The sequence below is a fragment of the Equus quagga genome, chromosome 14 (assembly GCF_021613505.1).
Source record: "Equus quagga isolate Etosha38 chromosome 14, UCLA_HA_Equagga_1.0, whole genome shotgun sequence".
In the NCBI taxonomy this organism is placed as follows: Eukaryota; Metazoa; Chordata; class Mammalia; order Perissodactyla; family Equidae; genus Equus; species Equus quagga.
In genome coordinates, this window is record NC_060280.1 from 91,238,502 (window position 1) to 91,260,591 (window position 22,090).

At 57.5% G+C, this 22,090-nt stretch overlaps 1 protein-coding gene across 1 annotated transcript in view; it reads left to right on the forward strand.

The window, feature by feature from the left end:
• Positions 1-61: 61 nt before the first annotated feature.
• Positions 62-22,090, forward strand: part of MYO1F (myosin IF) — a 32,913-nt gene continuing 10,884 nt past the window's right edge. The window contains exons 1-20 of the mRNA XM_046638308.1: positions 62-85; positions 534-620; positions 673-776; positions 9,708-9,879; positions 10,350-10,439; positions 10,524-10,618; positions 10,974-11,061; positions 11,179-11,268; positions 13,058-13,189; positions 13,335-13,469; positions 13,712-13,844; positions 14,057-14,253; positions 15,439-15,519; positions 15,640-15,726; positions 16,465-16,551; positions 17,004-17,171; positions 18,285-18,370; positions 19,957-20,038; positions 21,346-21,452; positions 21,963-22,061. Of these exons, the coding sequence (XP_046494264.1) occupies positions 62-85; positions 534-620; positions 673-776; positions 9,708-9,879; positions 10,350-10,439; positions 10,524-10,618; positions 10,974-11,061; positions 11,179-11,268; positions 13,058-13,189; positions 13,335-13,469; positions 13,712-13,844; positions 14,057-14,253; positions 15,439-15,519; positions 15,640-15,726; positions 16,465-16,551; positions 17,004-17,171; positions 18,285-18,370; positions 19,957-20,038; positions 21,346-21,452; positions 21,963-22,061 (2,144 nt within the window). The remainder of the gene's footprint in view (positions 86-533; positions 621-672; positions 777-9,707; positions 9,880-10,349; positions 10,440-10,523; positions 10,619-10,973; positions 11,062-11,178; positions 11,269-13,057; positions 13,190-13,334; positions 13,470-13,711; positions 13,845-14,056; positions 14,254-15,438; positions 15,520-15,639; positions 15,727-16,464; positions 16,552-17,003; positions 17,172-18,284; positions 18,371-19,956; positions 20,039-21,345; positions 21,453-21,962; positions 22,062-22,090) is intronic.

Below are 22,090 nucleotides of genomic sequence, written 5' to 3' on the forward strand. Positions count from 1 at the left end.
GTAGGCTCCCCCTCCAAGATGTCACCTAGGGGGTGCCACGTCTTGACGCCCTCTAGGCAGGATGATGTGCCAGCTGGCGCGCGGGGTATCCCAGTCCTCTGGCCTCCCTGCCCAGCTCTCTGAGGGCAGGCTTCTTCCTCGGCCACCTCCTCACTGGGGGGCACGGGGAGGTGACAACCTGTAGGAACTGCCATTTCTTCAAACATCAAGAGGAGACCAGGACGTGACCTGCTCCCCCAAAGATCAGACCATGGGCCAACCCCAGGGGCCCTATGTGTGGAGGAAGGACCAGCAGAGGCCGCTCTGGAAGAGGAATGCACGCCCAGGGATGCCCGGAGCACACACACATCTGAAGTGGTGTTGAAAACACCGGAGCAGCCCAATGCTTCCTGGGGTCACCCTGAACAGAGCGATCAGTCCTGCAGCCAGCTGACCTGCGTGCTGGTTGCTGCAGCCCGTGTCCCTGAAGAGTGGCCAAAGGGGCTTCTGGGGTCTGGCGGCGGCTGCCACCAATCCTGGACCTCTCCCTGCAGGCGCAGAGCCCCAAACAGCCAGCTGCCCCAGCCCTGCCGCTGCTGCTCGAGCTGTCTCCCCGCCCTGGGGCCCAGCTTCCCTCCCCTGTAGCCGCGGCCCCTCCCGCCAAAGGAAGTGAGAAGGGGGCTGTTGTAACAGGAACTAAGTAAGCCTGGGAGTCCGGTGAAGGAGCAGGAGCAGGGTCATGCCCAAGCCACCCCCGAGGACCCCCTGAGCCTACACCCCTGCCACCACCCATTCGGGTGCCCCCCCCAGGGGCCCAGACGCCACCCCCACCATGGTAAGTCCTTCAGGGTGGGCCCTGAAGTGCCAGGGTGGGGGGCACCAGGCAGGTGGAGGTGCCCTGGAGGCCACCATCAGAAAGTGGGGCCATGGGGAGGAGCACGGTGGACCCTTTGGGGTGCCTCAGTGTGGCTCAGGTGCCCCCAGCATCCCTCACCAGGAGTCAACTCCCATCTGATGGTGGGCAGAACGCCAGAATGGCATTGGGGGACCAAAGGTGGAGCAGTAACTGGAGGACAGCAGATGGCCCTGAGGGATCCTGCAGTGTCCCCAGGTACAGGGACATAGCCCATACCCCTGAGGCTTAGAGAACCCAGTTTCCAGCCCAGCTTGCTCTCTCATCTCCCTGTGCGGCCTTGGGCAAGTCACTTCCCCTCTCTGTGCCTCCGTTCCCACATATGTCATGTTTGGGTCTGTTGAGATGTGGAAGATGTTTTGGGGACCTCTCTGTTGGAACTCCAGAGGGTTTAGCCACTCTGAGTCCACAGCTGGGAGGGGAAGTTGTGTCCAACGGGCAGTGGAGTGCAGTGGCGGTGTAGTGACAGCGTGCCTGTGTGGGTGACAGAGGTGGTCTGACTGTAGCAAGCACAGAAGCAGGCGATAATGAGACCCAGCATGTCCACACCACCACTGGTACGCTTCTGTGCAAGGATGGTGGGCGAGACACTGCCGCTGAGGCGTTGCCGCCTGGTGAGGTTGAGGTCTGATGATGATCGTCGTGCTCGAGTTGGGGAGACCGTCACTGTTATGGGGCTAGATCCAGCAGCATCACACCACACACACTAAAAGAGAGCTTGAGATGGCTATAGCAGTCATCCCCACGGCCCCACGCATCTGCAAGCCACTTCAGCTTTCATTCTTGGTCATTCTATCAAGGAGGGCGTGTGGTGGGGGCAGTCACAGAGCCAGTGATGACAACTGCAGGGCTGCCGGCAGTTGCAGGAGGCGGGTGACCAAGGCAGAGGCACAGAAGTAGACCAAGAGGAAGAGACTGTGTCAGTCTGAGAGGACATCTTATTGGGCATCACTGGCCAAGGACCCCTCTGGGGAATTCACAGCCAAACCATCAGCAAGAGCTCTGGGCTTTAGATGGAAAGTCTTCCAAGAAGGATGGAGCCAAGAAGACTGGAGCTCAGATGGGCAGACTTTGATCAAAAGAACACAGCAGAGGATTTGCTACTTGAGAAAAAAGCAGCACCCCCTCCCCAAGGAAGCCATATGAAATGCTTAGTCAACGGCTTGCTTGGCCAAAGGGGTCTGGGAAGAGAGAAACTCACCCCAGAGGACCAGAGAGGAGAAAAAGAGTGGAACCCATCCATAAGGCCAATACCTCTGTCTAGGGGTGCTGACATCCTCCTGGAGGGGTGATGGGAGCCAGGAAGAGCATTGAAAGATTCAATGAAACAATGTTCATAAAGTACTTCATAGAGAATATAAGATGCACTCAATACACAGTAACCACTGCTGGGGGAAAGGTCATTCATGGCGGGCATTAGCGACGGCATGGGGAGAAAGCACTCATTCTCGGTTGTAGAAGAGGAGATGCTGTTGAATAATGGTTGTTGGGTTGGTGCCGTTGGTTGGTGCAAGTGGTGGTACCAATGGTTCTTGGGGGTGGGGTGGTAGTTGAGGGTCATTGTTTTCAGCTGGAGGGTTGATCCATGGAATGATGGCAGTCAGGGGTCACTGTTATTCAGAGTTGGGTGGCCTTGGTGGCGGTCGTTCGCTGGTGGTCATTCATTGCCGGTTTGGGGTGATGGTCTGGGGAATGATGGCGATGCATTGTTGGTTTTTGAAAGGGGTATTGTTGATTGCTGCTTCTACGGCAGTCGGTTATGTGTGGTTGTTGATGGCGAGTATTGGATCATGGTTGTTGCTGATGGTGAGTGGTTATGATGGGTTGCTGCTGGTGGGCGTGATGGATGGTGACAGCGGCGGGTGATGGCGGGAAAACGCTGGCGGCATCGGTCGTTGTTTCTGTTTGCTGTAGGCTGGCGGTGCTGGAATTGGGGTTATCAGCAGTTTCTGTTTGACTTCGGTGGCGGGGCAGGCAAGTGAAGGCAGCAATTGGTTGTCCTTGGTTGGTGATGGTGGTAACGTGAATGTAATGGTGATTGTTTTTAAAGAACAGACATGAAGTAGGAAGACCCATGATTTGGCTGTGTGGTCCAGGGGCTCTCAAAGCTGGGGGCCATGAGAGAGTTGGAAGGAAGAATCAATAAGACCTCCAGTTGACTGGAAGTGAAGAGTGAGGGAGACCGAGGGGTCAGGGACAGGCCTGCCTTGGGGGCCAGAGAGAGGCGAGGCCACGGGCTCCGGCCAGGTTCCGAGCAGCTCAGGGTCCCAGCTCTCCAGCTGTGAATGGAGGGATGGCAGCCCCAGCAATCCGACAACCCTAGAAGGACAAGGGTCCCCCTATGTTGGATAATGGCCGAAAAGGAAACGAGATCCCCCGCTCCCCAAGGGAAGGGGAGACCCTGGGCGCGGTTGGAAGTGAGAGTGTTGTCTTCAGGGTGTAGTCATGCAAGGTGTGGCCCCGGAACCCCGCTGAGTTGGGGGAGGGCAGGACTCAGGCTCCGGGGCACCCCAGGGGCCAGGGCGGGGCCGGGGGCCCCCGGGCTGCTCCAGCACCCACAGCCTCGGCAGCTGCTCATCTCCTCCCGGCCGGCTGGCAACCACAGCTCCGAGGACCCAGGCGAGGAAGGAAGTGGCTGTTTTGTTGCTCTCTCCAGTCTGGCGCTCTGCTCATCAGCACCCAAGAGAAGGGAGGCCAGAGCCGTTGGAGCAAATTGCAAAAACTCCCCCAACTGGCCCTTCCTCCTGGGCCCGCGCCCTGTGCGGGTGAGACTGGCCAGCTTAAGGCTGCTGCTGCCGGCAGTGAGGAGGGAAGCTGGCATTTCCGCTTGACCGGCTGTGCCTTGCTGAATCTGCACAGCTTCCCATTTTCCAGATGAGGAAACTGAGGCGGCGAGCTGCCGTACGTACAAGCCAAAGTGGCAGAGGATTTCAAGTCAGTGACACCCCACCCCGAGGTCTCACTTTTAATGGCCACCTTGACCTACAACTTCTCCTCCTCCAAGAAGAGAGGCCACCCCGGGGGGACGTGCTGGCCCCCACACACCCCCGGCTGCCTCATTTTGACCTGGACTTTCTGTTCCAAAGAAATGAGAATCCTGGTGTCCCCCACACACCCAAGGCCTTCCTGGCCCGTGGCACCTGCTGCCACCACCACCAACCCTGCCGGGGAAGTTCATGTTGTAAGGCCTGCCTCCTACAGGAAGCCCTCTCTGACCACCCCACCTCTCCTTAGCACCATCTGATGTGGACCCACCGTCTACCTTGGGCAACTCACTTTGCCCACTTGGGGGTCACCGAGTTCCCCAAGCATTTAAACCTGGTCCCCACCTCCCTCCACGCACAGTAGGGGCTCAAGAAGTGGGTTCCCTCCAGGATTCCATGGCCCCAGCCCACAGGAGCCACCCCCTGGGTCACAAGCAGGCCCTCCCTCCTTCAGCAGCAGGGCAGCCCGACCTCCCAGGCCCTCTGCCTTGGGTCAGGGGCACCTCTCTGATGAACTGAAGCTGGAAGCTACCTCTCACCTCCCACCCCAGCCACCTCGAGCCCCTGACTGTCTTTCACAAGAGCATCAGCAGGTTGAGTCATATTCAGCTTGTGGTCTACTGTGACCACAGCCTCTTTGTTGCACCCCCACCCCCAAGGAAGAGACTTAGGAACAAACAGTTTCGACTTGACCCATGAGACATGGGGGCCACAGAGAGAGGGATACCCATGACACAGGGCTGGGGGCAGTCTCATCCCCATGGTACTTCATTCATTCATTCATTCATTCATTCATTGGACAAGTCTATATTGGCCAGCTCCCATATCCTCTGTCAAACTCGGATCACTCACACTAAATGCTCTTGAGGCCACCAGCTGTCACTTCCTGAGGCACCGCAGTGCCTCAGCGGTCTACACTGGCTCAGTTACTCCTCTCAGCAAACCCACAGAGGAGGTTTATTATGGAATCCATTTTACAGATGGGGAAACAGAGGCTTGGAGAAGTGAAGTGGCCTCCCTGGGGTCACATAGTCAGTCAAGTGTCAATCCAGGCCTCACACCCAATCCGTCTCATGCTCCAGTTCCTGACTGTCCTCCCACACGCTGTACCCACTTGAGCCACACTCTCCTGCCCTCTATCACAAACGACTGTGGATTTTCCGATCGCATGGAGCTTGGAGCGGAGCTGGGGTCCCGGGGGCCTGGGGAGGCAGACAGAGGGAGAGATGGCAGGGGATGCGAGAGGCAGAGGGCCACTCAGCTGGGAGGGCGGGCAGCGAGGGACAGGAAGAGGGACCGAGTTCTGGGGCCAGGAGAGCCAGCTAGACACAGCCGGCCTGTGGGCCTCTGACCTCAGAGAAAGGAAGGAAGTAGCCCTGAGGGTCGGCTCAGCCTCAGGGGGCCCAGGGACATGGAGGCGGGCTGACCCCCAAGCGGAAACCCTGGACAGCACCCGTCTTGTCTCCGCCCCATCCTCATCTGACTGGAAGCCCAACCCCGGCCACCTCCCACCCAGACCAGGCTGGGGAGGGACAGCGTCGAGAGACTTCCCCCTAGGTCTTCCCTTCATGCTGTGTGACCTTGAGAAGGACACCTAACCTCTCTGTGCCGTCGTTTTCTCTTCGGCAAAGTGAACCTAGTCATAGTGCCGACCTCAGCGTGCGTGGAGAGGATGAAATGAAGTAATTTGCCCAAAAAGCTTAGCCCAGAGTCTGGCGCAGAATAACACCCAGTGGGGTGTTCACTATTGTTGCGGTTCCTTGTTGTTAGTTACCATAGTGACCAGCCCAGGCCCCACCCCTCGAGCTCTTCAGAGAGAGAATCCACTTCCTGTTACCGCCCCCCACCCCCATATCCCCACCCGGACCAACTGAGGCAGAGAGCAGACCCCCGGCCCCACTCCTGCCCCACCGGCCCGCGAACGACGCCACTTCCCTCCCGAATTTCTCTCCTCCCCAACACACTCTGCTCTGCGCATCTTGAAAACAGGAAACACGCTCGCCGACCCCACCCCTCCCCGAAGCCTCTTTCCGTCGTCCCCGTCTCCGCCGCAGACGGTCCAAAGCCGTCTTCATTCCCGGAGCTGCCCATCCGGCTTCCGACCCCGAGGTCACCCGCGCGCTCGGTCCCTTTGCATCTCCGGGGAGCTCGGATGCGCTTCGGTTGCTCGAGGTCCGGACGACGGCTCCCTGCTTCTCCCACCGGGTCCTTGTCACCTGCGGGCCCCCCCCCCCCCCCCATCCTGGCGGCCTCCGACCTCCCGGCTGACCTCCTGCTCCGCCTGGGTCGCCGGCCCCCTCCCGCCCCCTCGGCGCTGCTGCTGCCAGTACTTGGTCCCGGCCCCCCGCCCTTCCCGCTGCCTCCCGGGTTCTTAGCGCATCGCCCGCCCGCCCCGACCCCTTTCTCATCGCAAGCATCTCGGCAGGCCCCCTAACCCCGGAAGTGAAATTCACAGACCGTGAAATACATCGACTCCCCTCGTTTCAAAAATCAGGAATGGGATCCCCGGTAACGCGGAGAAGGTCGCTTAGAATAAAATGCGCGCGCAAAGATGAAAACGCTCGGGGCCCGCGGCTCTAGAAGGCCCACCGGAGCCGCCAGGTGCGCACGCACCTGGACAGGTGTGTCTCCAGGAGCTGGCAGCCCTCCGCGCAGGTCGGTGCTGAGCGGGTGTTGGCCGCGATAACACCACCAGCAGCGTGGCTTCCAAAACGCTGAACGACCCTTCGTGAAATATCGGAACAAGACTAAAATCTCCCTTGATGCGGGCTAGTCACATTTCTGGGAAATGCAGAGGGTATCGCGGGTCCAGGAAAACAGAGATTTTCAGTTTAGATGTAAAATAGAATTTGATCCTAGGTTACAACGATCACAAACAGGTTTGTCACTTACATGAGCATCTGTTGCGGGAGAGGGGATGGGGAGAGCCACGGGCAGGATAATTATTTGGGTGAAAATCAGGGACCTGGGGCCCCCTGAAAATGCCAGCCGTGTCGCCGTCCTGGGACAATCAAAACTGCTCCCCTGGGGCCAGCCCAGTGGCTCAGTGGTTAAGTGCGCCCGTTCAGCTTCTCGGCAGCCCAGGGTTCGCCAGTTCAGATCCCGGGTGCGGACATGACACCACTTGTCAAGCCATGCTGTGGTAGGCGTCCCACGTATAAAGTAGAGGAAGATGGGCATGGATGTGAGCTCGGGGCCAGTCTTCCTCAGCAAAAAGAGGAGGATTGGCGGCAGATGTTAGCTCAAGGCTAATCTTCCTCAAAAACGAAAAAAAAGAACTGCTCCGATGATTCTTAAAGTGTCCCCAGGAGCAGTAGGGCCCGGCTAAGAGCTCTCTAAGCCGCTGACAGTCAAGTCCAAATCCTTTTGCTTGGCATTCAAGGCCCTTCAGGACCTGGCCCTGGCTGATCTCCCTCTATTCCTTCATGCACTACCTCGTTCCTTGCTTCATTCATTCCAATGAGCCCCGGTGCCTCATTCTGCCAGGCCTTCCCTGAGCCCCTGCCCTCAGGAGCTCAAACACCAAAAGAATCGGTTCACAGGTGTGACATCCAGAACGTGGTTGGAGCTATAGTGAGGGACACCCAGTGAGCTGCGGGAGTCCAGAGGGAGTACCTGATCTGGTCTGGGGTCAGGGAGGTCTTCTCCGAGGAGGCGTCACATGAGCTGAGTCTGAAGGATGGCCTGGCACTAATCAGGCAGGAAGGATGTTCTGGGCAGAGGGATCAGCATCTGCGAAGGGTCAGAAGCAACACAGTGAGGAACTGAAAGAGTTCTTCTGGAGGCCCACGTTCCCGGCACACAGTAGGCGCTCAAGAACTCTTTCTGGATGCATGAATGGGAGGGGGAGGGGAAGCCACAGGGCAAAGAAGTCGGCTTAGCCATATGAAAAACGCACTCTGACTACTAGGCTGGAAGCTGTTTGAGGGGTTCCCTGGCCTGGTACACAATCTCTCCCCGCTCCCAATCAAAGTCCATCTTGACTTTCAAGTTCCAGCCCAACACCCCTCGGGTCCCAGCCCCTTGTGGGTGTAGACACAGGAGCCCGGCTTTTGCTGTCAGAGGGACCCAGATTCGAATCCCACACCCTTGGAAACAACTCAGCTGTATCCTTAGTCAGGTGTAAACTACTGCCTTCTCGAGCCTCAGTTTCCCTCCTAGCCCTTACCCCACTGAGCTGCCGTGAGGCTTGTCAATAATATTGGCAATATCCCCACTGCCCCAGCATCAAGCGTGTCAAAGGTGCTTGGTGATGTTAATTCTGTCACGTGCTCCCTGCCCGGCCCATCTTCACCACGGCCCGGGCTGGGGACAAGCACCAGCCCCCCACCCACTTTATTCCCCAGAGCAGTTCATCCCTCACCTCAACCGTGGGAAGTGAGGCTGCTTCTCCCCTTTTACAGATGAGGTCACTGAGGCAGTGTTAGGACACCCAGCCAGAATTAGAACCCAGATCTGCCCCACACCAAAAGCTGTGCTTCTTTAATGTCCATGGATTCTTCTTCAAACCCTCCTCTGAGTGTCTGGAATCTGACCGTGCACCTCTCCTGCTCAAGAACATTCCGTGGCTCCCCAGTGCCCCCAGGAGAGATTGCGCCTCATCCACCTTGGCCCTACAGTTGCCCATGGACCCTCCTGCTTGATCCTTGCCCTTGTCCCGTCTGCCTGGCAAGTGCTGGTCATCTTTGAAGATCTGACTTCCGTTTCCAGCATCCTTTGCTCTTGAGGTTTTCCTCTGAAGCTGGGTTTCTTTCTTCACCCTTGTTCCCTGTTCCTTTTTCATTCGCTAGGTCCTCTCTGCTGGGGCTGAGAAAGGGCTCAGTTCCAGTCCCTGCCCTCCGAGAGCTCCTGGTCTGGGGACAAGGGGCTTCCTGGAGGAGGGGCATCTTATCTGGGCGTGAGTGCACCAGATAGGGGCGCTCCAGGCCGCCGTCACTCTCTTAGCTGGACTCTTTTCACGGCAGGGGTCTACCAAACAGAGGGGGCCTGAGGGAGCCAGTGTGTTTAAGTGTTGAAGGCACTCGATGGGTTCCGTGGGGCTAAAAGGAGAGAACATTCCAGGAAGGCTTCCTGGAGGAGGGGACTTTGGGAGGAGACTGTATGGTGCTTCTCCTCCTCGGGGCCTAAGTAAGGGGCCATCTGATGAAAAACTGAGGAACTGAGAAGGCAAAGGAGGCGTCTTGGAGGGTGCTGGAGCCGGCTAGGGGCAGGAGAATGCCCTCTGAGGACGGAGAAGCCGGCAGCTGGGGTCAGGAAGGCTGTGGGAGCTGAGAAGCAGGGTCATAGCCCAGCACGGAGGACAGAGGCCACAGCCACGTGGCAGCTGAGAGGATCTGAGGGATGGGCTGGGGCGCATGACTCCGAGAGAGGAGGAGGGAGCAGGAGGAAGGAGGCTAGGAGAAAGAAGGGGGTGCGCAGTGGGTCAGATGCCACCAAGAAGTCAGGGACACAGCCTGGGACTGGGCAGGGAGAGGGGCGGGGGAGTGAAGAGCAGAGGCTGAAAGGGAAGTGAGAGGACGGCAGGCCGACTCCACCATCAGGCCCACCCCTACTCCCTCCCCCACTCCCTGCCCCGCGCGGCAGCCCGCTTGGCCTGGCGTCGCTGTCTCCTCACAGCAGCAGGACGCTGAGTGGAGGGATGGGTGGACAGAGGGACCCAAACAGACAGCTAACGGATGCATCTGAGCTGTCCTTCTGTCTGGCTGCCTCCTCTGGGGCAGGGAGCCTGGGGTCCCCAAGATGGGGAAGGAGGAACAGAGGTGGCGAAGAATCAGCAGCCGGTGAGGGAGGTGAGCCAGGTGGGGACGCTGTCCCCCCCCACCCCCCCACAGTGGCTCACCCCCATCCCACCGCCCCGACCCCCAGGGCAGCAAGGAGCGCTTCCACTGGCAGAGCCACAACGTGAAGCAGAGCGGCGTGGACGACATGGTGCTGCTGCCCCAGATCACCGAGGACGCCATCGTGGGCAACCTTCGCAAGCGCTTCATGGATGACTACATCTTCGTACCCTGGGCCGTGGGCAGGGGCACGCGGATGAAGGACAGAGGGACAGGAGGATGACTGATGGATGGATGGAGGGGTGGCTTGGGGATGAAGGCAGGGAAGCGTGGCAGAGGGCCCGCAGCACAGAAGCGACATAAGATGCCTGAGCAAATGAGCAGAGGGAGGGATGGGCAGTGGGACTACGGGGTGGGAGGTGAGGGGACACATGAAGTGACAGCAGGGCTCTGGTTGGGCAGCTGTGGCCCCCACTGCTCCCCCTGCCCTGGGGCAGCTCAGCCACAGTATAGCCCATTTCCCCCAATCTGGACCGAGTCTCCTCTTTTCCTGAGACCCAGGGTGCATCTGAGTGTCTCCATCTTTTCCTCTGAGCAGTGGGGCTCTAGGAGGCCCCGGGGGAGCAGGATGAGGGGACAGGGGCCCGGGAGGGCAAAGCCAGCCAGGACACCACATGGCCCTTAACCACACCCCAGACCTACATCGGCTCCGTGCTCATCTCCGTCAACCCCTTCAAACAGATGCCCTACTTCACTGACCGCGAGATCGACCTCTACCAGGGCGCGGTGAGGCCGGGGCCGGGTGGGAAGCACAGCCCGGGGACCCCTCCACCCCCGAACCCGGGCTGAGACCTGATCTCCCCCTGCCAGGCCCAGTACGAGAATCCCCCGCACATCTATGCCCTCACGGACAACATGTACCGCAACATGCTCATCGACTGTGAGAACCAGTGTGTCATCATCAGGTAGGGAGGGGGGACCCCAGACCCTCCTGCCCAGGCCCTGCCTCAACATCATCACCACCCCATCCAAGCAGCGCCTGGCCATCCCTCTCCGCCCCTAGCCTGCTTCACTTTCCTTGTCACTCTCTGACCCATGATAGATTTTATTTATTCAATCTATTATCATCCATCTGTCATCTGTTAGCTCCGAGAGGGTGGGGAATCTTATCTGTCTTGTACACTATTGGATGCCCAGTGCCTAGACTAGTGCCTGGCACACAGTAGGTGCTCAATAAATGAAGGAATGATCAGGTACGAGAAAGGGCACGTCCCCCCCAACCCCTGGCCGCTGATGGTGCCTCTCCTCACCCACCCCCAGCGGAGAGAGTGGAGCTGGGAAGACGGTGGCAGCCAAATACATCATGGGCTACATTTCCAAGGTGTCCGGCGGGGGCGAGAAGGTCCAGGTGAGGCAAGGACAGAAGGACAGAAGGACGGGCTGGGTCTCTCCACTGCGTGGTAGTTCCCCGCCCCACCCCAGCCCAGTCCCACCTATTCCCACCCCCATCTGCCTCTTTCCCCAGCACGTGAAGGACATCATCCTGCAGTCAAACCCGCTGCTCGAGGCCTTCGGCAACGCCAAGACCGTGCGCAACAACAACTCCAGTCGTTTTGTGAGTTTCTGACACGCCCACACCTGTATTCCCAAGAATCCCGGAAATGCCTGCTCCTGTGTGGGAGACTCACTTCCTGCTGTGGTCCTTCTGAAAAAAGAGTCCCCCATGGGCAGCATGGTGGAGGCCATGACATGTCTGTGTAACATTCTTAAATGCTCTCCTGGCTGCAACCAGGCGACGTCTGTTCCTGTTCATATTTCAGGTCCCATTTATTCTTTCTTTCAACAAACAGTTCTTGGGAGCCGTCTTTGTGTCAGGTGCTGGGCCGGGCCTCATGGAGGACAGAATAGATAAACGCATCTGGATTTATGGTCTGGTTCTTTCGCTATTTAGATTTGTGGCTTGGACAAAACAAATTATGTAACCTCCTGAGGCTCCTCTGTTTTCTCATTCGTAGAATGGGGATGATGTTAATCTCATCTCATAGACCTCAATAATTTCAGTACAGTGCCTGCACGTGGAACTGGCTTAGTAAACTCCATACACTAATAAGATTTTTCTGTTTCTCTAGATATTATTAGTTTTTTATTTCCTATATTAATTTATACACTAATAAATATATAAAATAATTTTATATATTTATAAAATTTATAATTATATTTTAAGCATTTTCTCCAATATTTTGTTTTTAAAATGTTCAAATACACAGAAAAGTTGGAAGGATAGTACAATGAACACCTGTATTCTCATCTCCTAGACTCTATCATTAACATTTTACTATCCTTGCTTTATCATATGTCCACCCCTATATCTTATTTTTGGATGCACTATAAAGTAAGCTGCAGACACTACACTTTGCCCCAGAAATGCTTCGGCATGCAGATCATTAATTATAGTCTAACATAAATTTGCAGTTCTCTTTTATTTCTTTTGAAGTACACTGGCACACAGCAAATCACATAAATCTAAAGTTGACTCTTCACTGAGTTTGGAAAAATGCATACACCCGTGTGACTCAAACCCCTATGGATACACAAAACATCCCCATCACTCCAGAAGGTTCCCTCCTGTCCTTTCTCGTCAATCTCTACTCCCACCTTACGCCCGAAGCAAGCACTCCTCTGATTTTTTGTTTTCACCATAGATTAGTTTCATTGTTCTGGAGCTTCCTCCAAATGCAATCACGCAATACATATTTTCAAACTGCCGATACAAACAAAACATGGATGAACCTCAAAGCATAAAATTACATTTTACTTTGTGTCACTTTCTTCTTCAATAGAATGAGTATACATCACCAATCACAGGTGCTTGTGTAATATGATGACGTAATTTGTCCTGTTATTGGATGGAGGTGGCAGAAAGGAGAAATAAGGAGGCTTCTGTGTCCTCCCACCTCTGGCCAGAGCAGAACGCAGTTGATGTTAGAGACCAAAGATGGGACTTATGGGGCCCTTGCTCTGGGCTCCAGGACAACACGCGGGAGACATCTAGGATCTGTGGAACCAGTAGCATCCCGTAGAGACATGGAGGCCTCTGTGTTGTGGTGGAGGGAGCGGGGAACTGGTCAATAAGATGTGATGCTGCTACGAGCCAGGCACGGGGCTGGATGCCCCAAGGAAGGGCTTGAATCATCACAGAGGGAGGAAAGGGCCCTCTGGCCCCGGACACAACAAAGCAAAAAGGCTGGAGGGAAGAAGCGGCTGAAATCACAAGCTGTCAGCAAGTGGGAGGTGGGGAGAGAAAAGCAAGTTGCACTCACATGGGGAGGAGGGAAATGAGGCCAGCCTCCTAAGACCCAGCCCCCATCCTTCCCTGGGGGCTGACGGGGCTCCCTTGGGTCCAGGGCAAGTACTTTGAGATCCAGTTCAGCCGAGGCGGGGAGCCGGACGGGGGCAGGATCTCCAACTTCCTGCTGGAGAAATCCCGCGTGGTCATGCAGAACGAAAACGAGAGGAACTTCCACATCTACTACCAGGTGCCAGGAAGGGGGCCATGGAGCTAGAGCCCAGGGGGAGACAAAGGGAGGGTCAGTGTGCGGGAGCCCGTAACAGTGAGGACTCAGGGCTCACAGGGGCTGTGCCAGTGCAGCGCCAGATGCACGAGCATCACTCACCCTCCAGCTGCTGGAAGGGGCCTCCCAGGAGCAGCGACAGAACCTGGGGCTCATGACCCCCGACTACTATTACTACCTCAACCAATCGGACACCTACAAGGTGGACGGCACCGATGACCGGAGCGACTTCGACGAGACCCTGGTGAGCACTGACCACCACTCCAGCCCTGGGAAGCTTCTCATGTTAGAGGTCAGGAAACTGATGCCCAGAGAGGTGCAGCGACTTGCCCAAGGTCACACAGCAAATGGAAGAAAGAGCCAGAACAGGGAGCCAGGTGTTCTGGCTCCCTGAGTCCGTATTCTGGCCCCAGAAGCCTGACTTGGGCGGGGGACAGGGTGGAGTCAGGATTTGTGACACAGGCTCTGTCCCCGTTGTGTCCGCAGAGCGCCATGCAGGTCATCGGGATCCCGCCCAACGTCCAGCAGTTGGTCCTGCAGCTCGTGGCGGGGATCTTGCACTTGGGAAACATCAGCTTCTGCGAAGATGGGAATTACGCCCGGGTGGAAAGTGTGGACCGTGAGTGTGGGGGCGGGGGAGGGCGGGCTGGAGGCGCGCGCGCATGCGCATGCGCGCGCGCGCGTGTGACCTGCTTCCTCCTAGTTCGGCCCGCGGAAGGTGAGAACCCACAAGAACAATGTTGATGTCACTGAGCAAAATGGAGAGATGGAAGTGGCCGCACGAAACCCAAGAGCCTGACCCGGTGCTCCCTTTTCCCCCCCGCCCGGCAGTCCTGGCCTTTCCCGCCTACCTCCTGGGCATCGACAGCGGGCGGCTGCAGGAAAAGCTGACCAGCCGCAAGATGGACAGCCGCTGGGGCGGGCGCAGCGAGTCCATCGATGTGACCCTCAACGTGGAGCAGGCGGCCTACACCCGCGACGCCCTGGCCAAGGGGCTCTACGCCCGTCTCTTCGACTTCCTGGTGGAGGCAAGTGGGGTGGGCGCAGGAGCGGGGAGAGGCCCCTGGCCCTGGGCTTGGACCAGCCAAGTCGGGGAGGCGGGCTTGCCTGTCACAGCCTCACCAATCCCCCTCTGTGGGAGGCGTTAGGCAGGGGAGGAGGCGATCAGAGGGGAGATTCTGCGGACCCCTCTGGGTGTGTGTGGAGCCCAGGAAGGTGGGTGCTGCCGGAGCGGTCCAGGCCCCGACTGGGATAGCTGCTGTGGGGATGGAGAGAGGGGGGTGCGTTTGAGAGCCACGAGGGGGCTGTCAGGAGGACAAAGTGATGGACTGGCCGGGGGTGGATGGGAACGGGAAGTGTCAAGATCAAGAGAGATGACAATACGGGGCGGGCCCTGTGGCCGAGTGGTTAAGTTCGCGTGCTCCACTTTGGTGGCCTGGGGCGCCAGTTCGGGTCTTACACCCGGCTCATCAAACCATGCGGTGGTGACATCCCACATTGAGGAACTAGAATGACTTACAACTAGAGTACACAGCTATGTGCTGGGGCTTTGGGGAGGAGAACAAAAGAGGAAGATGGGCAACAGATGTCTGCTCAGGGCCAATCTTCCTAAAAAAAAAAAAAATGAGTGATGACAATAGTAGCCAGCATTACATGGCCCTGAGTGTGTGCCAGGCACTATTCTAAGTGTGTTACATGCATCAATTTATTTAATTCTTAGAAAAAAACCCTGTAAGGTAGTTGCTGTGATGAACGCATTTTAAAGATGAGAAAAGAGAGATGCAGCGTGATTCAGGGGTGGAGCCGGCTGCCAAGGCAGGAATGCAGATGTTCTAATACCTGGGTTTCTCATCTGGGTGACTGATCAGCCAGGGGGCGAGCACAGAGCTGGGGAAGGCAGGAGGGAGACGGGTGTGAGGGGACGTGGTCTGTGAACGTGGCTATGAGCATATCAAGAGAGTGGCAGGAGTGCTGGCCCAGTGGCGCAGCAGTTAAGTTCTCACGTTCTGCTTCTTGGCAACCCAGGGTTTGCCGGCTAGGATCCCAGGTGCAGACATGGCAACACTTGGCAAAAGCCATGCTGTGATAGCCGTCCCACATATAAAGTAGAGGAAGATGGGCACGGATGTTAGCTCAGGGCCAGTCTTCCTCAGCAAAAAAAAAAGAGAGAATGACAGGCTGCCACTCACCTACTGTCCCCGCCCGCATCACAGGCCATCAACCGTGCCATGCAGAAGCCCCAGGAGGAGTACAGCATCGGTGTACTCGACATCTACGGCTTCGAGATCTTCCAGGTAGGGCCTCTGCTCCCCCGCCCATGCCCTGTGCTCCCTGTGCACCCTGGGCTGGCCCGGTGGCCGCAGGAGCCTCCGGCATCAGCCCTCTGAGGAAAGGACGCTCTTCCTCCCCGGCAGAAAAACGGCTTTGAGCAGTTCTGCATCAACTTTGTCAACGAGAAGCTGCAGCAGATCTTCATCGAGCTCACCCTGAAGGCTGAGCAGGTGGGCAGGGACAGCCAGGTGGCCAAGGCCAGGGGACACTGGGGTTGGGGACAGGACTATGAAGGTCGCTGAGCAACCAGGGGATGCCCCAGCACCCCATTCCCACTTCTGTCTGCCAACCTGCGCAGGCTCCACCATGAGCCCTCCATCAGAAGAAATAGCCTCTTTCTTCATTCCTTCACCGATTATTTATTAAGCACCTGCTGTGTACCAGGCACTGTTTGGAGTGCCAGGGAGACCACCGCGAACAGGATGGACAAAGACACCCGCCGTTTTCGTTGTACCCATCCTGCAGACGCAGAGCCTGAGACAAGGATTCAGGGCAAATATGAGGGCAGTGAGGAAGTGAGAGAGGGATTGAAAAAGAGCCCGGATAGGGTGCGTGGATGAGCAGCTTATGCTGCAGGCTACTGCGGATCAATTCTGCTGGCCCCGGGGGAAACTTCCAGAGCAGACCTCAGCACTGGACCACCTCAGGAGCAAGGGAATCCAGGCATCTGTCCACCGGCTCCTGTCTGTCTGTGGTCCATGGCTGCCAGGGTCGGCTCTTCCAGCCTGCCCCATCCAGGGCGATGGGCTTTGTTACTAGAGACAGTTATGAGCGATAAGATGAGGGGATACAGGGCAGGGGGGACCCGCCATCCTCCTTCACCCACCCTTGTGGAGCATGCATTCTAGAAACACACACACCCTTACCCAGACACCCACCCCCCTCCCTGTCCCCTCTGCCGCCCCCAGGAGGAGTACGTGCAGGAGGGCATCCGCTGGACCCCCATCCAGTACTTCAACAACAAAATCGTCTGTGACCTCATCGAAAACAAGCTGGTGAGGGTGGGGCCAGCTTTGGGGGGGTCTCACTGGGAGAGCTGGGAGGGGGTTAGGGCCCCCATAGGCCCTATGAGACTTGAGCACAGCTGAATTATCCCATCAGCCACTTCATCCATTCTCTCTGGCCACCTGCTCACTTTTCACTTATTCACTCAACAAACATTCCTTCAGGCAGCTTGCTCAGGGCCAGAGGAGTCAAAGCTGACAGGTGCCCCACCGGGCCACCTCTGGCTGGGGAAAGGAAAGAGACATGGATCCCGTATGGGGTTCCTCATCCCCCCTGTGCCCCGAGCTTCCACAGCAGCCCCCCACCATCACCTTTTGCTCTTGTGTTGGGCAGTCCCCCTTCTCTGCCCCCGATACCCCAGTGAAGCTCTCGCTGCTGCCAGCGAGCAGGATGGGGGTGGGGCGGGGCCAGGCTGAGCGGCTGCCCCCCTCCCACCCTGCAGAACCCCCCAGGCATCATGAGCGTCCTGGATGACGTGTGCGCCACCATGCATGCCACGGGCGGGGGCGCCGACCAGACGCTGCTGCAGAAGCTGCAGGCGGCCGTGGGCACCCATGAGCACTTCAACAGCTGGAGCAGCGGCTTCGTCATCCACCACTATGCAGGCAAGGTGCGTCCCGCAGGGGCCCCACCTCACAGACCCCAGGGCCCCACTGAAGCCTCCAAACTGAAGGGAAGGAGCCCACAGGGACCCCCAGCCGGGGCTGCAGAATTCCAGCCACGCCCTTCTCCAGCCTGCCCTCCTCTGAGCAGAAACAGGGACCTCCTTCCACGAACCCCCAGGACCTGGCCTGGGCCCCCCACTGTGGTCCTTTAGCCAGGGCTACAGAAACCCACTGGGTCCCCTGGGGTCAAGGCCACAGTTCCCCCTTACAGGACAGAACCGCCCTGCCATTGACCCCAAGTTGGGCAGCAGACTCCCAACCTGCAATCTGAGTTCTAAACCCCTCTAACCCCTGACCCAGGACACTGCCCCCCACCCTCTGACCCCAACTTGGAGACCCCAGACCCATGCTACAAGATACCGTCCTCCAAAATGGGCTGGAGGACCCAAGGCCATAGACATCCACTGGCCTCTGCCTCTGGCCATGGTCCTGCTTTCTGATCGACAGGACTGCAGACCCTCCCACTGACCTTAACATGGGCAGCGGGCACCCCTAGGGGTCCCCCGGCTATGCTGCAGCCCACCAGTCCCTAAACGGGCTCCCGTGTTCCTTCAGCCCCCTGATCAGGTCTATGGAGAGCCCCCCTCCCAACTTTGAATAGCAGACCCAGCCCACAAGCCTGGCTGAAGTCCCCCTCCCCCGACACAGCCCCCAGCCCTCTGACACACCGTGACACAGACACTCAGTCTGACCTTTTGGTTCCAAATTAAGTAGCAGACCCCTGGGGACGCCCTGTGGAAGCTGCCACCCCCACCCCCGACTCTGGGCTATAATTGTCACCCACCCTGCCTCTGATCCAGGCTACAGCCCCTCACCCCCAATCCGGGCTGTAACCGCCACCTGCAACCCAGGCTGCAGCCCCACCCTCCAACCTGAACCTGAACATCAGACCCCCAGGGACCATAGGCCCCGCCTCCTGCCCCCTATTCTGAGCCATAGACACCCCAGTCCTCTCACCCCGCAGTAGGTCCCCCCACGGGACCCTCGACCACCTGGGCTGTAAGCCCCCCCACACCCAAGCCCCAGCCCCTCACTCCCCCGACACCACCTCCCTCCAGGTATCCTATGACGTCAGTGGCTTCTGCGAGAGGAACCGGGATGTTCTCTTCTCCGACCTCATAGAGCTGATGCAGACCAGTGAGCAGTGAGTGGTCCCGGGCGTGGGGGCCTCCGGGCGGAACCCCCCCTACAGTGGGGATGGGGGAGGACCAGGGACCACTCCCTCTTCCCCAGAGCTCCCATCGCACCATGGACTTCGTGGGGGTGGCTGTGCGGCCGGAACAGTGTTTCTAGTGACTGGTTGTGATGGAACGGTAGCCCAAGGGCCACAGGGAGAAGTTAGGAAACCTGAGGAGCAGCTCCTTGCAGCCCTCCCATCCGTGAACCCAGCACCCACGTGGGGTGTAGACAGTTCCCCTATTGACGCAGTGGAAGCACACCACGCTGGGCATTTTTCTGTGTCAAGGCATATACATCCATCTCCCTGACCACAGCTGCATGCCAGCTTCCATCTCTTGGCTTTTGACACGTCAAAAGTTCGTTCAAGCCCTGCTGTGTACCAGACCCCATTTGAACTTGAGGGGATGGAGGCCCGAACAAGACAGAGGACACGCTACTCTCCCTGAGCTGACGGCCAAGTGGGAAGGCAGCAACGGAACTAGAAAAACAGCAAACGGAACAATAGCATCAAGTCAAAAGACAGCGGTTCTTAAAGTGCTGGAAATGGGGCTCCCGGGCCAGCAACGCAAGCGCCCTCTGGGCAGGTTACAAACGCAGAACCGGGGGCTCCACCCCAAACCTGGTGAACCAGAATCTGCCTTTTAACAAGCTCCGCCCCTCATGGGCCTCCCAGGGACCCATGTTCATGTGAGAGGTTGAGATGCATTGATTTAGAGCAGCGCTGTCCCATATATTCCACATCCAAGAGAATTCAAGCTACATACGTAATTATTGTAATACAGCCTTATACTGGAACAATCTACATACCATTGAATGCATCCAATTTAACAAGTGACTTTTAGTCGAGGTACAGAGTTGTACAAGCATCACCGCAATCCAGTTTGGAACATTTGTGCCACCCCAAAAAGATCCCTCATGCCAAATTGCAGTCTATCCCCATTCCCACCACTGGTGGGTTTTTGTTTTGTTTTGTTTTGTTTTTGTTTTTTTGGTGAGGAAGATTGGCCCTGAGCTAACATCTGTTGCCAATCTCCCTCTATTTTGTATGTGTGGCGCCACCACAGCGTGGCTTGATGAGCCATGTGTAGGTCTGTGCCTGGGATCCGCACCAGTGAACCCCGGGCCGGCAAAGCAGAGTGGATGAACTTAAACCCTATGCCACCAGGCCAGCCCCCTCATGTCCATATTTCTTGACACACACGTGTGAGCCTGTGCATGTAGGATGATTCCTACAGAGAAAACTGCCCCTTATGCCTGAGATGCTGCATCACTGGATATAATATTTTACTACTTAAGTCAACCTTATTCTATTTACTTGCTACCCAAGTCATGCATGGTCACAGAGGAAGAAGTAACAGTGCAAATAAATCAAAGAACCAAAAGGATGAAACCAGCCTCCGGTTCTCGTCCTCACACTGCCCTGCCCCCCGTTCGGGGAGAACCATCCTGTGCAGCGTGCCCTCTGGATCCCAGGCACCCAGGCAGCCCCACCTCAGGGAGAGGGCACCCAAGGTCCAGCTGTGCCTCCGACCTCCTCTCTCCCCCGCCCAGGGCCTTCCTCCGGATGCTCTTTCCCGAGAAGCTGGATGTAGACAAGAAGGGCCGCCCCAGCACCGCGGGCTCCAAGATCAAGGTGAGCTGGGTCCATCTCTCCCCCTCCCGAGGCCTCTGCCCCTCTCTCTGGCACCCTCTGCCCAGCAGGGTGTTCCTCCAGCTCTGGGGTTAGGGGGCTTGATCCAGCTTCCCCCTGACTCCCGGAATCCAGAAGTGAAGCATCATCCTAATAATTTGTTTTGGCCCTTCAGTCATTTGCCACTTTTTAAAAACTTGTGGTAAAATATACATAACATGAAATTGACCATCTTCACCCCGTTAAGTGCACAGCTCAGCGGCATGAAGCACATTCACCGGGCTGTGCAACCATCCCCACCATCTGTTTCCAGAAGTTTCCATCTCCCCAAACTGAAGCTTTGTCCCCATGAAACACTGACTCCCCCGCCACCTCCCCCAGCCCCTGGCCCCCCGTCCACTTTCTGTCTCTGTGACTGTGGCTCCTCTGGGGACCTCCTGTGAGTGGACCACACAGTGTGTGTCCTTCTGTGTCTGGCTTATTTCACGGAGCATCACGTCCATCCATGTTGTAGCACGTGTCAGAATTTCCTTCCTTTTCAAGACTGAGTAATCTTCCATTTATTGTGGCATAATACTGCTTTTGTATGGAAATACTGCTTTCTCTTATCCATTCCTCTGGGGATGTGGGTTGTTTTCGCCTTTTGGCTCTTGTGAATGGTGCTGCCGTGAACATGGGTGTCGCATCCTAATAACATTTTAATAACTGTGTATTGAGCACTTGGTTCTGGCAGCCAACACAGGACACTTTACTCATGTGGGACTCGCCCCACCTGGCAGATGGGGAGACCAAGGCTCAGAGAGGCTCAGTCAGTGGCCCAGATCACACAGCAGAGCGACGACCCACACCGGGCTCTCTCCTGCTGCACCCCCCAACATCCCCACCTGGAACAGTTTCCTTTCTAGTCCCCTCCGAGGGACTAAAATGCACAACGCCAGGCTGGCCTCTCAGACATACACCCACAACTCCCTACTCCCGAAGTCCAAGTTCCCTGAAGGACAGGCAGAAATGTTCTGGGCCACGTGTTCCCTGCGTGCTCAGTTACTCCATCAACAAACGTTTGCTGAGCACTCCCTATGTGTGACCCTTGGGTCCGAGGGTCGGGTCGGCACACGATATGAGCCCCGCGTGGTGTGTGCTAACGGCGGTGTGCTCAGACCCGGGCCGCCGGAGCCCGTGGTTCATTGGGCGCTGGCCCCCCACCCAGTGTGTCTCTGTCTCTTGGGTCTGTATCCAGGGTAGGAGGAGAGAGGGGCCAGGGGGTCCCACCCGTGCCCCCCTCACCCCTGCCTTCTCCTCCTCCTCATCAGAAACAAGCCAACGACCTGGTGGCCACGCTGAAGAGATGCACACCCCACTACATCCGGTGCATCAAACCCAACGAGACCAAGAGGCCACGTGACTGGGAGGAGAGCAGGTGACCCCTGGCCCGGTCTGGCCCCCCACTGGGCCAGTCCACACTGCCTATCCCCAGCCTAACCCTCCCTCCCAAACCCTCCCAGGGTCGCGTGACCCATCCCAGGAATAACCCAGGCCAACCCCTAGGACCAGCACAAGACTCTTCGGGCCTCCGGGTTACACCTGGCACCAACCTAGACTCCCCCAGGTCCCCAAGATGACCCCAGACTAACTATAGGATGACCCAGGGACTAGCACAGTCCCCCCTAACTCCCAGACGCCAGGACCTCCCCCCAAAGGGACCCTGGAACTGGCACAGAACTAACAGACCCCCCCCCCAGAACTGACTCGCAGGCTGACCCCTGAACCAGCACTGAACCCCCCTCCGCAGACCTCAGCACTCACCCCCAAGCTGCCTCAACACAGATCCAGACCCCCCAAACCCCAGGTCTGCCCTTCCCGGCCCCCCTCAGCAGCCCGCCCCACCCCCACCCCCGTCCCAGGGGACTCAGGCCACCCTCCTGTCCAGGGTCAAGCACCAGGTGGAGTATCTGGGCCTGAAGGAGAACATCAGGGTGCGCCGGGCCGGCTTTGCGTACCGCCGCCAGTTTGCAAAGTTCCTGCAGAGGTGAGGCGCCCCGCCCACCCGCCCCCCCG